Source organism: Tarenaya hassleriana, unplaced genomic scaffold, assembly GCF_000463585.1.
Source record: "Tarenaya hassleriana unplaced genomic scaffold, ASM46358v1 Cleome15, whole genome shotgun sequence".
NCBI lineage: Eukaryota > Viridiplantae > Streptophyta > Magnoliopsida > Brassicales > Cleomaceae > Tarenaya > Tarenaya hassleriana.
Window position 1 is genome coordinate 121,768 of NW_010964923.1, and position 16,545 is coordinate 138,312.

Here is a 16,545-nt window from a genome sequence, read left to right on the forward strand (position 1 = left end):
TAATCTATATATATATATATATATATATATATATCGATTGTCGATCCTGCTGTATTATAAAGATAATGATGCCACCATTCATAGCATTATTATGTGTGGACTCTCGGAATCAGACAAATAAATAGGCATGGAGTATTTTCAAAAGTTATAGACATATATATAAATATAGAATTGTAAATTTGTATTTTTGTTAGGATTTTATTTCATTCTATTTACCTGTATTTTAGTTTAATTTCCTTGAATTGAATTTACATATTATAACTTATTTATATTACTATTTTTTTTTTATAATATAATCTACTTCTTTATTTAAAGTTCTCATGATTCAAATTAAACAATATATTATATAATTCAATATTGGTTTTAAAATTTTAGTTTATAAAATGAAAAGAATTGACCAAGTTGGGTTTTGGTCCAACCCCCCAAAGAAGTCAAAGCGACTTAAAAAGCCCAATGATCATTTCACTTTACAGCCCATTTACCAAAAAACTTCCTTTAGGCTTGAAATCAGGCAAAAGAGTTTATAGCATGCGGTCGGTCCAAAGCTCAATAATACCATTTATTTACTTTCAAGAAATGAATCTCATTTGGTATCACAAATTTTCTATTGTTACGGTAATACCTTATTTTATCATATCCAGTTTTCAACTCAGCATGTGTTTATGTTTTTTTTTTCTAATTTCTTTGTGAAAATTACTAAATCTAGTATTTTTTGTAAACACAACTTCTCAATCCCTTTTTTTTCATAATGAAATGTTGTTCACCAACGGGAACTTTTCGAAAATAATTGTGATTTATTAACCGTCCAATGAAATCCCACCACGTGTCCTTCCTTCCCAAAGACAACCCCCAACGGTAACTTTGGTTCTTCTCCATCGTCCTTCTCCCAACCTATATATACACACACGCACATACCCTTTCACAAAACCACACAACAATACCAAAGATCTCAGAAAATTCAGTATCAGATTCAAAAATGGTGAAGCGAAGAAACCCTAGAGCGGAAGAAGAGGAGGAAGAGACAGAGAATCAGCCTCTTATTACAGCAAAAGTAGTCGAATACTTGGAACCCGTAATGTCCCGAGATCTTCTCTGCAAATTCCCCGACAACTCAGCTCTGGGCTTCGACTACTCTCAGAGCTCACTCTGGTCTCCCCTCTTGCCTCGGAACTACGGTCGTGATCTCGATCTACACTCCGATTCGCGTCGCGATCTCTCGCTCGAGCTCGGGGAAGAGAAGAAGACAGAGATGAAGTTGACGAAGAACAGGTTCCTGGGTTTCGATGTTTCTGCGATCAAGATGAAGAGGAAGAAGACGAGGAAATCGAAGGTGGACTCTGGGTTCTCTGCAGATTCCCGGAAATTCGGCTGCTTTGTGATTAGTACAAAGGTAAATACACTTTAGATCTCGTCGATCTCTGTTCTTCCTTCCGTCCTGTTCTGTCTGTCTTAGCCGTGTTCTTAACTGTTTAGGGATGGAATGGAATGCTGAATGCAGCTTCGAGGCATTTCAAGAAGACGACGATGGCGAAGAAGAAGAAGAAGAGGGAATCAATCGGTGATGTGAAGCTTCTGAATTACTTCAAATGCTGAGAAATTATGACGAATTCTATGCGATTTCTTCTTGATTGTTTGCTTTTTTTTTTGTCGGATTAAAGGCAGAGTAATTAGTTATTATCAATACATATTTTATGGTTCGGTTTAATTTTTAGTTTATGTCACCGTATGTTTTTCCGTTGTTGATAAAAATGCTACTAAACGGCTATTTGTACTTCTGTCCTTTCATTACAATATAGTATGTATATATAACCCTTAGTGTAATAAAGAGGTAAAAAGGAAAAGCTGTTTTTTTAACTGCGAGTAAAAAAAAAAGAGAGGAGTAAAGGGTTAACTGCCAAAACAAATCTTCCTTTATCACAGAAACCACGAAAGGAGATGATAAAGTAGAGCTAGAGCCAGAGACCTCCATTGCAATGACCTCATCAGCTCTTCCTCTCCCTCCGCCGCCGCCGTATCTATCGCCGTCGCAATCGTCTCCGCCGCTGAATCAAACCCACTATTCTCCTACTTTCGCCCCACCGAACCCAACTCCGAAAACCCCTTCAATCCGTTCACGCCTCAGCAGGATCTGCCAAGAAGGAAACCCACAGCTTGCCCGCCAGCTGTTCGACACAATTCCCAAGCCAACCACTGTTCTATGGAACACAATCATCATCGGCTTCATCTGCAATGGATTCCCCCATGAGGCTCTCCAGTTCTACGCTCGGATGAAAAAGTCGTCCCCTTTCACCAAATCCGATTCCTACACTTACTCCTCGACGCTCAAGGCGTGTGCCGAGACCAGGAACTTGAGAATCGGCAAAGCCGTGCATTGCCATTTCGTCCGATGTTTACCGAACCCGAGTCGGGTTCTGTATAATTCTCTGTTGAACATGTACGTTTCATGCTTAGACGAAACCGGTCGTTCTGAGTACGATGTAGTGCATAAACTGTTCGATAATATGCGAAAGAAGAACGTCGTGGCTTGGAATACGTTGATTTCTTGGTACGTAAAGACGGGAAAGTATGCAGAAGCGACCAAGCAATTTGCTGTAATGATGAGATTGGGGATGAGTCCAAGTCCTGTCAGCTTTGTGAACGTTCTGCCTGCGGTCGCGGGTTTAGGGATTATTGCGAAAGCTAACGTCTTTTACGGGTTATTGCTGAAATCGGGCGACGAGTATGTGACCGATTTGTTTGCCGTGAGCTCGAGTATCTCTATGTATGCAGAGCTTGGCCATCTCGAATCTTGTAGGAAGATATTTGACTCTTGTCTCGGAAAAAACATCGAGGTGTGGAACACGATGATCAGTGCCTATGTTATGAATGATTGTCCAGATGAAAGTATTGATCTTTTTCTCCGGGCATTGGGAACGGACGAGATTGTTCCTGACGAGGTAACTTTCATCTTGGCAGCGACTGCCGTTTCAGCGTTACAGCAAATGGGACCCTGCAGGCAATTCCACGGGTTTGTTGTCAAGAACTTTCAAGAAGTACCTTTGGTGATGCTGAACTCGTTAGTTTCCATGTATTCGAGGTGTGGTTCAGTGTACGAATCATTTAGAGTATTTGATTCGATGCCAGAAAGAGATGTCGTGTCGTGGAACACTATGGTTAGTGCCTTTGTACAGAACGGTTTAGACGATGAAGGACTGATGCTTGTGCACGAGATGCAGAGGCAGGGGCTCGAGATAGATTCTGTTACCGTTACTGCATTACTTTCAGCTGCTTCAAATCTTAGAAACAAGGATATCGGGAGACAGACTCACGGGTTTCTTCTCAGGCATGGGATTCAGTTCGAGGGCATGGATAGTTACCTCATCGACATGTATGCAAAGTCGGGTTTAGTTAGAATCTCCGAGCAAATCTTTGAGAAAGCCGGGAGCTTTGACAGAGACCAAGCTACTTGGAATGCTATGCTTTCTGGGTACACTCAGAATGGGCTGGCCGAGAAGGCCTTTGCTGCGGTGAAGAAGATGATCGAAGAGAATATGGAACCGAATGCTGTAACCGTGGCATCTATTCTCCCCGCTTGTAGCCAAATTGGCAGTATTGATTTGGGTAAGGAGCTGCACGGGTTCTCTATTCGCCATTCATTCGATCACAATGTCTTCGTGGCATCTGCATTAGTTGATATGTATTCCAAGTCAGGATCAATAAAGAATGCGGAAAACGTGTTTGATCAAACGAAAGAGAGAAACTCCGTCACTTACACTACAATGATACTTGGTTACGGCCAGCACGGAATGGGCGAAAGAGCTCTTTCTCTGTTCCGATCAATGGAAGAGTCAGGAATCAAACTTGATGCTATCACATTTGTTGCGGTGTTATCAGCCTGCAGCTATTCCGGCCTAGTAGATCAAGGTCTCGAAATATTCGAATCAATGACAAGACAACACAACATCGAGCCTTCAACCGAGCATTATTGCTGCATTACAGACATGTTAGGGAGGGTTGGTCGGGTTAATGAAGCTTATGAGTTTGTCAAAGGACTAGGCGAGAAAGGGAACACGGTGGAATTATGGGGGTCGCTTCTCGGGGCTTGTAGGCTTCATGGTGAGCTCGAGCTTGCAGAAACTGTGGCGGGAAAGTTACTTGAACTAGAAAAAGGAAAGGACCTTACCGGGTATCAAATTTTGCTCTCGAACATGTATGCTGAGGAAGGGAAATGGACTAATGTAGATCGGGTGAGGAAAGAAATGAGAGAGAAGGGTCTAAGGAAAGAAGTTGGTCGGAGCTGGATTGAGGCCGGAGGACATGTCAGCTGTTTCGTGTCTAGAGATAAAAAACATCCTCAATCCCATGAGATCTACGGAATAATTGAGAGATTGACTAAGGAGATGAAGGATGAATGAAGAAGAATGTCGAGAGATTTCTGTTCTAAAAGCTTATTGGTCATGCAGAAGGTGATACTAGACCAGCCAAAAGCTGGAATTAGTGTAAAATTTAACCTATGGACGAAGAGAAAGGAGAGGAAGAGAATTGCGGGTATACAAAAGAAAACTTTTATTTCTTTGCTTTCTCAATCTCTTCCTTGTTGACATTAACACTTATTTTGTGTTCGTAATACTCTTACTCTTCTTTGCCTTCGGTGAACTCACCATCTTAATCCTCTTCTTCATCTTTGTCGTCACTACTTTTCTGTTCATCTTGCAATAGGTTCAGGTCCTTCTTCGAGGGTTGCATCTTTAGCCGTTCCTGGATCCGATCTCTGATGGCTGTTCCCTGAAATCACCAGCAGATGCCATTAAAGGAGACAATGCATTGCTAGAATTTCATGCGTTAAAGGAATGGTTTATTTAGCTGCTCACCATTTTATGGCAACCTTCTTCGAACATTTCGAGAAATCCAGCAACCCAACGGTCAGCGTTTTCAACCCACTCGTTGCGGTGCATTTCAGCAGTTTTTGCCACCGTTTGGATCTGCAGCAAAATATCACAGACTTCAGAAGCTAATCAGGTCGCCATTGACAGGGATATGAAAAGACATTCTACTGGAATTCTATGAAAGCCATTCTTTGCCAAACTTTTGTATAGTTTTCATCTGTCTCCATTGTTGTGCATATGAAACCGATTGTACTTCTAACATGATTAAACGTAAAAGAATGAATTGTAAAAGAATGAATTCCTTCCTTCATTCACCTTTTCCTGTTGCTCTTTCACTTTCTCTTGCAGCTTCTTCAATCTCATGTTGACTCTGAGCCTCTTCTCCTGTTTGTAGCAAATAAACATATCCTGTCAGAGAGAAGTTCATTGTGGATAAATCAGACAACTACAGAGGCATGGAGGTCCTGCCTTGACATAGCTGACACCGAGTTCTTTCCTTGAGTATCCTCTGTCGAGATTACGCAACACGTACTGGTTATAATCTTTCACTATCCTCATAATTACGTCTGATGTTGATATACCCTCTGTTCGTTTCGTTTCCTTGAACTTCCCGATCGACCTAACCTGTGTTGAATCAAGAGTATACAAACAGCAAAAACAGGAAGGAGAACCCATAAAAGCAGAAGGAAGAACCTTCACAGCAACTTACAAATTCGTAGACATCGTTTCCAGATCCACTGGCATCGGCATATCTGAAAAAATCATTTCATACATTTTGATGGATGTGTAAGAAAAACCGGAAAAGGAAACTGAGACAGAGTTAACTACAATGGGTGGCAAAGCCTTACGGAAGAGCATCATGAGCTACGTAATCGATCTGATGCTTGTCGAGAAACTCTTTGTTGATCACCCATGGTGCATCAGGGATGACTTCATCCACCCACCTGTTTGAAACATTAACCGATTTAGACACGAATGATGACAATATTACACAATTTGTCAGACATACTTGCAATGTCGGAGAGATTCGTAGCGTTCGGACTCTGTCATCACGGTTTTGCCCTTGAATTTGTGGGTGGTTTCATCGTTGCAGCATCCTACGAGCAGATATGTGTTCGGGAACCTGTTTGGCCCAGACCAACACCAGAAATCGATTCAGACAAGCAACAAGCAAGCTCATTGATCATCGATCATCGTTCACGTACGAGACAATACATGAAATTCAGACACCAATTCAAAATAGAGCAAAAGAAAACCAAAAATTCAATCCCGGAAACGGAAGAAAAAACTTCCAAATCGAAGCATTATCAAACCCGAAGCGTCACAAGGAGGAAAGCAAATTCATTAACGATCAAATCGGAAATGGAGATGAATCCTCCAAACTCGGACGGAAAAGCGCGAAATCGCTCTAGATACGCAAAACTTCGAACGAAAACCAGGAAGCGGAGATCGGGAAACGACATCGACTAACGATTTCTTAGCTTGCTCGATGGCGCGAGCGTGTCCGAAGTGGAACAGATCGTAGATCCCATCGGCATAGACTCTGACAGGACGATCCGACGATGTCCCTTCGCAGGCGATCTTGTCGCCTCCGGTGCCATTTCCCTCCATCTTCTCGTTCTATGGCTTTCCCTCCAATCACCTGTTTGTCTTTTTATTGTTTTTATTTTTTTTAATTTCAACCAATAGATTTGATTGGCTCCTTTTTCGGTTCTACGCTCACAATACGTTTATATATATATATATATATATATATATATATATATAAACTAGTATGATTTTTCTCTCAAAAACCCTAATTTTTTTATTTGCGAAATTCATTATTCTTATTCCCATATTAATCCTGATTAATGGAAACTTCTTACTGTTTGTTCTTAATTTTTAGATGTATGATCCTATATTTAATAATTGTATTTATGAAAATTTTCCTATCGGTATCTCACCATTAAAATTTAAAACTTACTAATTTAATAGCAATAGCACGTGCAGCGTAAATTTTGGATTTTTCATTTCTTTTTGAAGTTACATTGATTTTATATTTTGAATTTTTTTATTCTATCTAAATGATATCCATATTCGATTTTTACTCAAAAATATTTATTTTAACTCACTTTTTTGTTATTATTTTATTGATTATTAAATTTATATTTTACTTTAATTTAATCAATTTTTAGACCTAATTTTTTAAAAATATGTTTGCATATTCTATTTTTTTTAATAAGTATATTTATATGGTTGATCTGATCATTTGGGCCTGCGAGAGGAATATTTATTGGGCTTATCAGCTCGCTTCTTTTTATTGGGTTTGTAAACGTATATTATCAACACACGTGTATATATAAGTGGGTCCCGCGATGCGTTAGGGTTCATCCCCTCCTGCCGATCCATCTCACTTTCATTTGTCCCCCAAACGAATCCTCAAGTCTTTGAAAAAGACTCGACTTACTATATATAATATATTATTATTATTTGAATTTTAACCTTCCAACATTATTATGCAAACAAATTCAAACACTAAAATAATAAATTTGGATACTAGTTAAAAAAATTAAATAAAATAAATAAAATTGGATACTGCTCGTTTATATCATCTCTCTTTCTCAACTCATCCTTAAATTAAAATTGTTAATATTGATATTTTCATAATGGATTTATTTGTATCATTAATTTTATATAGTCACGCTGATATTTTTAAAAGTTTAGTATAATGGATTCATTTTCCACATAATGTTTCCTTCGATGTTAAGTTTTTCTTGAAATTAGGAACATATTTCATATTTTTTTCATTAATTTTATATTTCTGCTTACGTGGGAACATCCTTTTTCCTGAATTTCATTGCAATATTTATTTTCCATGTGGTGTGATTGGTAGTTTATATTATTCGTATTTTCAAAGAAATATATCGGTCGATAAAAATTGGAACATTTAAACTTTATGAGATTTACATCAAAAGTCATATTGAAAAACGTAAAAAAAACGGTAAGAGAGAACAAACAAAGAAAATGGAGAAAAATATATAAATGAAATAAAAAATATTTCTATATTTTATTCTTTTTACTTTATTTCTTATATAAAAGACCACTTGGCTCAACAATAAAACCATTAACCATAAGATCTGAAGTCGTGGATTCGAATCCATCTCTCTACGTTAAAAATATAGAATTAAAATGGCCTAGTATATTCCCTTCCTCAACACCCTCATGAGATAGATATACGAATTGGGTTGGTTCTTTACTTTATTTCTTATATAGACAATCATATATATTCACACCATTATAATCACCAATATAAACACCAATACAATATATAATTTGTTATAATGACGTAACAAACACTAACAGAAACTATTCTCTAAATATTTAAAAAAATAAAAAATATTAGAACGTCATATATCCGTTTTTTTCATTATAAGGTATGTACATAATAACTCCATAATGTTTTGGTTGACTAATCTCCAATGAAGTTGACTATGCAAAAATTCTAATCTCTTCCAAAGTGTTGATGTGAGATATATATATATATATATATATATGTCTTGATGGAGATATATATATACATATATATATATATATAAGGTTTTGAAATTAAATAACTCAACTTATATCAAATGGACTGACATGTAATTTTTGTTGCTGTCTTAAAAGAATCTATCACGCATGCAACACAACAATTTCCCATTCTTTTTAAATAATAACAATAATAATTGATAATTTAAATGAAAATTTTATATTTGAATTGCCATTAATTTTTTTTAAAGGAAGGAGAAATGGAATTTTGATTGCCAAAGGAATTTTCTAAAGGATGCAATATACAAAGTTTATACGTCAAACTTTGCTGCATCAATGGATGCAATAATATTTCAATGAGGCATAAATAAACAAATAAATCAACAATCACGTGAGATTCTTCACGTTTTGGTAGCCTACCTCCACCAAATCACATCATCTCTCTCTGAACGCTAACGTCGTCTTTGGCAAAATCCCCCTTTAAATTTTATTAAAAATAGTTCAGCCTTTATATATACATACATACATATATATATAATACCTCGTTATTATAATTAATTTATATAAAATATTAATAATAAATCATAGATATTTCCTCATAAAATTTGGAATAAGCGGTTCGAATATATCCGTATCATTCTGTCTGTTTTTTTTTATTATTTCTTCCTACGATCATAAAATTTTGCCTCCAATTTTGAATAATATTCTTAAAATTAAAATCGAATGATAACTTGTCCACGTAAAAGAACACGTGATATTCGAAAATAATGATAAGATACGAATAATATCTAACAATCAAATGAATAATGTTTTGAATATAAACATAATCCATATTACTGTTTGGATTTTCTGAAATCTCGATTCTAAGGAAACAATAGTTCGGTATAGTAGCACTAAAATAACTAAAAGTATTATTATTATTATTTTATTATGGCCTATTTATTAATATCGATTTCATCATGATCTATAAAAAAAAACTTACACAATATTATAAAAAGTTGTATATGTTTCTTGGCAAAAAATCACATAGAAACGAATATAATTATATTAAATTTAATGTATAAGAGCTCGGTTCAATCTTTTAATATTCTGTTGTTTTGTAAAATTAAAGAATTGGAATTGGAATTCGAATTTTTAAAATATTTTTTTTGGGGGTCTTTCGGTCCATAAAGCTATAGATAAATAAAACACAGAAACAACATTCTTCGAGTGAATGGGAAGAAAAAAAACCACTACAGTTTAATTTACATTAGTCAAAGTTTTCATTCTAAGACAAAAGAAAAGTCAGTACCTAACATTTCCGCCTTTATGCTTCTTGGAAAAAAAATGCAAAAAAAAAAAAAAAAAATCTAAAGAATTCTCCATTGATCGTTTTCTCATTGCAAACCGGAAGAGCCTTTCCCATTCCTCGACCCAAGACCCTGCTGCGGCGGCGGAGGATTCCAACCTCCTCCTCCGTCCTCCTCCACCTCCGGAAACCCGCCGGAAACGGCCGCGTTCACACCTCCTACGGTGCCCATGACGTCGTGATTCACGTTGTTCAGCGAGAACATGTACGGACGCGTCTGCTGCTGCGGCGTCGGCGCTCGAGGGAACGTGTACTGCCACGACGGAGATGGGTTGGAGCCATCTCCGGCGAGGTTTAGAGCCGGGTTCGACGACGGCGGAGTGAGAGTGAAGCCCGCGGCCGGAACCGAACCCGACGCGAAAGTCATGGCGGCGCCGTGCCGGCTTAGAGACCCGACCGGTTTCCGGGTTCAGGCGAGAGTCTCCGGCGGCGGAGGCGGTGGTGGTGACGGCGGTGGAGAAGAAGCTTTGGTTGTTGTAGAACTGAGACCAGTCGTTGGGATTAGCCATCGCTGTTAGCAGACAGACAATAGATTTTGGTAAGAAAGAAAAGAAGCATAGACAAGGCTTCGTTCAGTATATATATGGAAATATTTTCCTTTATTTATTTTATTTAAAATTCTTTTTTAAATTATTTAATAGACGAGACTTGGTCAAAGGAAGACTTTTAGAATAAATCACGGCCATTGATTTCGCCACGTGGGTTTCGCAAGCTCTTATCGCTTATTGTATATACGTATATATTCGTATTCGTATTATAACAATCTGTTGGTTTATATATATCATTGGTTATCAAATAAAAAAAATTACAAAATAATGTTTTTAAGTTCACAACGAAATGGTTCATGTACATTTTATTTACATGATTTCAATATGATATTTGCCTTTTTTTTTAATTAAGACGATTCATTCCGATTTTGATATTAATTGTCTTATAATTAAAATGTACTTTTAACTTTAAAAATTAAATTTGGTTATAAAACATTTTATTTTAGCTTAGGTATTATTGGCTGCTTTGTGGGGGAGAACCCATCTAGTTGACGAATTGGCCACGTCACGGCATGCGGACTTATCTTTCATAATTACTTAATAAGTCCCTTATTTAATAAGAAATTCATGAATTGACCGAGAAGTTTAGATAATGTCATCACGGTCCATTTTATTTAGGCTACGTCACAAGAACATTTTTTTTTGTCAAGAATTCAAGAAACTCGTTTTCTTGCAAAAGGTTTAAGGATTTCTTAATAACATGGAATTAAATTTATAAGAAAATATAACTAGATTATAAAATTATTTAACAATTTGATTTATACACAGTACTGTTAATACATGGAAAATTAAATTAATCGACGGGGCAGGTGGGCTTGGAAAATAAAATAAAGTGTCTTCAAACGATTAGAGAAGTTGGTCAATTAGGAAAAAAATAGGAAACAACACAGCAATTTCCGGAGACCCGACCCGACGTCTAAACAACATCCCTCGTTCATATAATAATAAATACCATTTTCCATATACATTTGTCAAATTAAATATATTTTCGACCATTACTCTTTTTTGTTTATTTTTTTTATCGTATATACATTATATATTCGCCCTTAATTTTTTTTTTATAAATAAGACTCCCGCATCTTTTTGACACACTTGATCTCTTAAACCCGGAATCAGTTTTTAATCACCCAATTAATTACACACTTTCTCCTCACTAGTGGAATTGAACCTATAACTTTAAAGTGACTTTGTCACCTCAACCACTGTACCACCAATTAATAGTTTATTCGCCCTTAAACTTTGACAGTGGACCGAAATCAAAACAATATATTTGAATATTCAGATCATATATAAGATGATTATTTATATTGACAAAGAGGGCAAAGCATGGAACACGAAATTTCTGTTCATGGGTCTTTGTGATCGTACGTATCATTTGTAATGAATGTCGTCATCGCTAATATTAAGTGTCTACAACTTGCAGTTTAATATCTCTCTCTCTCTCTCTCTCTCTGTATATATATATATAAGGCTCAATATATAAAAAAATTAAACATGTAAATTAAAAAGGGAACTTTCACAATACTTTCTATTGTTTTTCATATAGTTATGGAATTTAAAGTTTCTTTAAATAGGGTTATACTTTAGGTGCGATGAAATGCAATAAAAGGAGAGAAGAATGCCATACACGCATGCATGCACGCGTATATATATATATATATATATATGTATATTAATGGCCTCTTTCTATATATCCTGTGCAGCATATATATATATATATAACTATTCGTAGACATGAATTTGCCACTTTAATATAATTTCTAATCACAATATATTCACGTTTCCGAATTACAAACATACTAATCATCCTATAGTAAAAGAATTTTTCATTTTTTTGTATGTTTTCAAATTATTCTAGTTTAATTTCTTATTATATATCATTCATAATTAATTAAAACAAAATTTAAAATTCAACTACAATTTATCCGAAAATGTCACGTTTTCGAACCGGCTACAATAGTAAAACAGAGAAAATAATCCGGGTTAAAAAAAAGATATTGGTGTCAGAAACAAAAAACAATTAAAATATTTTTTCTCTGGTGCCACTTGGCATGTTTTTATTGGTGATGAGCTGGATTTTTAATTAGAAATAATGAAGTGGAAGACACGTGTGGGAGCAAAGATTCATCATCTCTGCGAAATGCTGTGTGGTGCTTCTTCAGATAGGCATGCGCCATGTGGAGCTTCCATTAGAGGAAGATAAGGGAAAAAGAAAAACTTTTTTGTCCGAAAGGCAACAAAAAAAATCTTCTTCATTGCAATTAACTTGTTTGTTTGATTGCATGTCTGTGTTTTTTGAACAATCTTCCCAGTAAACACTGAGATTAAGTTCATGATTAGCGCATTAACACTACTAAGTAACTAGCCACAGCATTGCGATTGATCGCAAAGAAGGGCGTCCGTTGTTCGATTTACTCGTTCGGCGTTTTCTGGGTTCAGTTTCTTCAATTTTGGGAGAAAAAGTTTAGGAATTTTTTGAAATTGGAGATGACAGCTATGGCGTCAGCTGCAGCTGGTACTCCTTGTGTTCCCTCGAGCTTTGGCCATGGCGGTTTCCATGGAGGGAGCAGAGATTTCGGGCTTTTGGGTTTCTCATCCAGAAGTATTTCAGTTGGATATTCTCGAAGTGGGTCTGCTCGTATCAGGTGGTTTCGCGCTTTTCCTGCAAATTTCTTTTCTTTTGGTTTCAGATTCGAGGGTTTCACCTTAATTTAGGGTTTAGATTGATGAGTTACCATTCCTATGTACGTAACGGAGGAAATCTGGTGATGGTTTTGTTGTTTGCATGAATCTGGAAACCGTATCAGCGTGAAAAAAAAATCACAACTTTCCAGCAATGTTGTATTGGTTTAAGATTGTCCGTAGATGGAATGCTCAAAGATTTGATCTCTAGTTGGCGAAAACGATTCAGCGACGATATTTTTTGGTGTAAAAGTTAGATTTTTTGAAATGATTTCAATCTTGTTCTCATAGCTATGGTTGACTTATTAAGAGCAATGCAGTATGAAAGAGTAACTGAGTTGATTCCATGGAAAGAGCAGATGCCAGTCTACAAGTACTAAGGAACCGAAGACTAGGAATATTTTCGACAATGCGAGTAACCTTCTCACGAACCTGTTGAGTGGCGGAAGCTTGGGCTCAATGCCCATCGCTCAAGGCGCAGTCTCTGATTTGTTCGGAAAGCCTCTCTTTTTCTCGCTGTACGATTGGTTCTTGGAGGTTCGTTACTATTACCGAGTTCACAGTTGTCAACATCGATGATTCCACAACTTTCTGAAACTAATTTCTCTCCGATGCAAATCTTATGAAGCATGGCGGAGTATACAAGCTTGCATTTGGGCCGAAAGCATTTGTGGTCGTCTCGGATCCAATCATTGCAAGGCACATCCTTCGTGAAAACGCGTTTTCATATGACAAGGTCCTGTACCGTATATGCATTGTTCTGTTTCTCTTCAGTAGAAACTTATTGAAGAGTTGTTGCATAATCTCAGGGTGTTCTTTCCGAGATTTTGGAACCCATTATGGGAAAAGGGCTGATACCGGCTGACCTCGAGACCTGGAAGCCGAGGAGAAGAGGTAAGCAATTTATGATTGTCTAACATATATGTCACGACATTGTTACATCAGATATTCTTTTCGATATATGTCACAGCTATCACTCCTGCATTCCATGCATTATACCTGGAGGCTATGGTCAAAGTATTTAGCGATTGTTCAGAGAAAATGATATCGAAATTCGAGAAAATCCTACGAGAAAAAGAAGTGTCTTTTGGAGAGAACATGGTCGAGTTGGACCTCGAGGCAGAATTTTCGAGTCTGGCCCTCGATATTATTGGTTTAGGCATCTTCAACTATGACTTCGGCTCTGTCACGAACGAATCTCCTGTCATCAAGGTATATACGTTGAATAATTATTGTTATTTTGCATTTTCTTTTTTAATTGAGGCACCCTTTCATCTTATTTTCCTCAAAGCATGGATCTTTCATGCTTTTTCTTTTTTACTCAAGTAGCTGTGACTGTCATTGCCTTTTGTGATTGCATCACAGGCAGTTTATGGAACCCTTTTCGAGGCAGAACACCGTTCTACCTTCTACTTCCCGTATTGGAAATTTCCTCTGGCAAAGTGGATAGTCCCGAGGCAAAGAAAGTTCCAAAATGATCTGAAGATTATAAACGACTGTCTTGACGGACTCATTCGAAATGCTAAAGAGACAAGGCAGGTTGTTTACTCAGTTACCTTCTTCATATAATGATGAAACCGTATTCCATTACAGTGCCATATTGTATCTAGACCTGTATATTGTTATACCCGTTTTACGAAACCTATTCTTTATGTTTTCCATCAGGAAACCGACGTGGAGAAGCTCCAGCAGAGGGACTACACAAATCTCAAGGTTTGATGACCGGTTTTTTCTCTCGTTATCATATAGGTAATGCCCTCTTCGGAAAAAAAAAAACTTCTGATTTTGATTCTTGGATCCTCAGGACGCAAGTCTATTGCGGTTTTTAGTAGATATGAGGGGTGCTGATATCGATGATAAGCAGGTAAAAGATAATTAGCTTTCGATCATGAAAATCACCTTACGTTTTTTCTTTATTCTTCTCCTCTTTCGTATTCATTCGCCGCTTTATGGATTTTGTTTCAACAGCTGAGAGATGACCTGATGACAATGTTAATAGCTGGACATGAAACCACTGCGGCTGTTCTTACTTGGGCGGTTTTCCTTCTTGCTCAAGTGTGTATATGAACTCGATGTCTTTGTCAGAACAGTTTCAGATTCCTCCTTTGACGTTTTACCTCTTTTTCTTTTGTGGGAAAATTGCAGAATCCGGAGAAAATTAGAAAAGCTCAAGCGGAGATTGATTCCGTGATAGGTCGCCAAGGCATACCCACTTTTGAATCAATAAAAAAACTCGAGTATGTTCATCAAGATTCTTCATCGATCCTTCTTTGTCTCGTTTTTTTTACGTAAACAGAATCTGTGAGCTCGTTCTTTCCTTTTTCTGCAGGTATGTAAGACTTATAGTTGTTGAATCCCTTCGGCTATATCCTCAGCCACCTTTGCTCATCAGACGTTCACTAAAACCCGATATCTTACCTGGTAATAATGCTTCAACTTTTATGAACATTTCACTCGAGTCATATTAACGTATACATGTTTATTAACCTTATCTCGTTGATTTTCTCTCTCTCGTTTTTTGGCCATATTCTTGCATGGCTCAGGAGGATACAATGGCGAAAAGGAAGGTCATAGGATTCCTCGGGGGACCGATATTTTTATATCTGTAAGCCGTTTAGCTTCTAATATTGCTTTCACTTTGGTCACTTCACTAGCCTTTCTGGAATTCCTATTTTTTCTTTCTTCAAGGTCTACAATTTGCACCGATCTCCATACTTTTGGGACAGTCCCGATGATTTTGAACCCGAGAGGTTTCTACGGAAGCGGGAAAGCGATGGAATAGAGGGATGGGCAGGCTTTGATCCATCTCGAAGCCCTGGAGCACTATACCCGAACGAGGTAATCCAGCTTTCATTTCCTTGAACATGATCTTTTACCTTATGTTTTAGTCGAGAAATATCGTAAACCCATAACCCGAAAAGTGAAAAACTGCGTATAGGTTTGTATATATATGTGTATGCATGTATGTATGTGTAATATGATTAAAAAAACCAACAGGTGATATCGGACTTTGCGTTATTGCCATTTGGAGGAGGGCCAAGGAAGTGCATTGGAGATCAGTTTGCACTGATGGAGTCAACTGCTGCGTTGGCTCTCTTGTTGCAGAAATTCGACGTCGAGCTTAGGGGTCCTCCTGAATCTGTGGAGCTTGTGAGCGGCGCCACCATTCATGCCAAGAATGGCCTGTGGTGTAAACTCAAGAGAAGATCTTCAGATTGATCATTTGCCAAATTTGTACAGGAGAGGCAGAAGCAACTCTGGAACAAGTCTAGTTTTTGTCTTAAACTCATCACAATCGCTCTAGCTGGAGAGAGAGAGAGAGATGAGTTGGGTTACACAAAAGGTGTTGTACTTGTTAATGTGAAAGAAATCAGATTTAGTAAAATACAAAATTGAGATATTATTCAGTGCAGAAGACAAGAACAGAACTGCAGTTCACTGAAAGAGGTGATTCAGTTTATGTATGGATTGACTGTACCAGAGATGTTTCCATTGATAACTAATGAGCTTAAACTGTTTAAGCTGATACAACATTTTGTCTGAAAAAACAGAAACAACCGATCTGAAGATTCACAAGACCCCCCCTCCCCCCCCC

The 16,545-nt window shown here is 37.2% G+C and overlaps 5 protein-coding genes across 6 annotated transcripts; 3 read left to right on the forward strand and 2 right to left on the reverse strand.

Moving 5' to 3' along the window:
- Positions 1–905: 905 nt before the first annotated feature.
- On the forward strand, positions 906–1,771 carry LOC104808506. 2 transcript variants are annotated; one of them, XM_010534193.2, is made up of 2 exons: positions 906–1,390; positions 1,499–1,771. In XM_010534193.2, exons 1-2 carry the CDS (start codon positions 977–979, stop codon positions 1,565–1,567), a joined length of 483 nt encoding a protein of 160 aa, XP_010532495.1. In that variant the 5' UTR covers positions 906–976; the 3' UTR covers positions 1,568–1,771. The 2 variants fall into 2 exon arrangements, with proteins under 2 accessions (XP_010532495.1, XP_010532494.1); XM_010534192.2 differs by having other exon boundaries at positions 907–1,390; positions 1,474–1,771.
- Positions 1,772–1,883: 112 nt separating this feature from the next.
- LOC104808509 (pentatricopeptide repeat-containing protein At3g22150, chloroplastic) lies at positions 1,884–4,830 on the forward strand. Its single transcript, XM_010534195.2, has 2 exons — positions 1,884–4,527; positions 4,699–4,830. The coding sequence occupies exon 1, from the start codon at positions 1,974–1,976 to the stop codon at positions 4,392–4,394; it is 2,421 nt and encodes an 806-aa protein (XP_010532497.1). The 5' UTR covers positions 1,884–1,973; the 3' UTR covers positions 4,395–4,527; positions 4,699–4,830.
- LOC104808508 (choline-phosphate cytidylyltransferase 2) lies at positions 4,527–6,549 on the reverse strand. Its single transcript, XM_010534194.2, has 8 exons — positions 6,337–6,549; positions 5,875–5,988; positions 5,714–5,809; positions 5,575–5,617; positions 5,334–5,489; positions 5,181–5,249; positions 4,851–4,961; positions 4,527–4,764 (listed from the first exon to the last, which is right to left on the reverse strand). The coding sequence occupies exons 1-8, from the start codon at positions 6,474–6,476 to the stop codon at positions 4,645–4,647; spliced, it is 849 nt and encodes a 282-aa protein (XP_010532496.1). The 5' UTR covers positions 6,477–6,549; the 3' UTR covers positions 4,527–4,644.
- Positions 6,550–9,748: 3,199 nt separating this feature from the next.
- LOC104809076 (VQ motif-containing protein 22) lies at positions 9,749–10,087 on the reverse strand. Its single transcript, XM_010534972.1, has one exon. The coding sequence runs from the start codon at positions 10,085–10,087 to the stop codon at positions 9,749–9,751; it is 339 nt and encodes a 112-aa protein (XP_010533274.1).
- A 2,319-nt stretch (positions 10,088–12,406) lies between these two features.
- LOC104808510 (cytochrome P450 97B3, chloroplastic) lies at positions 12,407–16,427 on the forward strand. The gene is made up of 14 exons (XM_010534196.1): positions 12,407–12,913; positions 13,310–13,487; positions 13,579–13,686; positions 13,760–13,844; positions 13,921–14,162; positions 14,316–14,489; positions 14,616–14,663; positions 14,755–14,814; positions 14,919–15,005; positions 15,096–15,187; positions 15,280–15,371; positions 15,494–15,555; positions 15,639–15,788; positions 15,948–16,427. Exons 1-14 carry the CDS (start codon positions 12,756–12,758, stop codon positions 16,167–16,169), a joined length of 1,758 nt encoding a protein of 585 aa, XP_010532498.1. The 5' UTR covers positions 12,407–12,755; the 3' UTR covers positions 16,170–16,427.
- The last annotated feature ends 118 nt before the right edge of the window (positions 16,428–16,545 follow it).

Bases quoted from the DNA above. Each gene is read 5' to 3' on its own strand.
- LOC104808506 (XM_010534192.2), top strand. From the start codon at position 977: ATGGTGAAGCGAAGAAACCCTAGAGCGGAAGAAGAGGAGGAAGAGACA. The intron at 1,391-1,473 runs GTAAATACACTT...TTAACTGTTTAG, and splicing joins GCTTTGTGATTAGTACAAAG to GGATGGAATGGAATGCTGAA.
- LOC104808509 (XM_010534195.2), top strand. From the start codon at position 1,974: ATGACCTCATCAGCTCTTCCTCTCCCTCCGCCGCCGCCGTATCTATCG.
- LOC104808508 (XM_010534194.2), bottom strand. From the start codon at position 6,476: ATGGAGGGAAATGGCACCGGAGGCGACAAGATCGCCTGCGAAGGGACA. The intron at 5,989-6,336 runs GTTAGTCGATGT...TGGGCCAAACAG, and splicing joins ATCGAGCAAGCTAAGAAATC to GTTCCCGAACACATATCTGC. The intron at 4,765-4,850 runs GTGAGCAGCTAA...TGGTGATTTCAG, and splicing joins AAGAAGGTTGCCATAAAATG to GGAACAGCCATCAGAGATCG.
- LOC104809076 (XM_010534972.1), bottom strand. From the start codon at position 10,087: ATGACTTTCGCGTCGGGTTCGGTTCCGGCCGCGGGCTTCACTCTCACT.
- LOC104808510 (XM_010534196.1), top strand. From the start codon at position 12,756: ATGACAGCTATGGCGTCAGCTGCAGCTGGTACTCCTTGTGTTCCCTCG. The intron at 14,163-14,315 runs GTATATACGTTG...ATTGCATCACAG, and splicing joins ACGAATCTCCTGTCATCAAG to GCAGTTTATGGAACCCTTTT. The intron at 14,490-14,615 runs GTTGTTTACTCA...GTTTTCCATCAG, and splicing joins ATGCTAAAGAGACAAGGCAG to GAAACCGACGTGGAGAAGCT.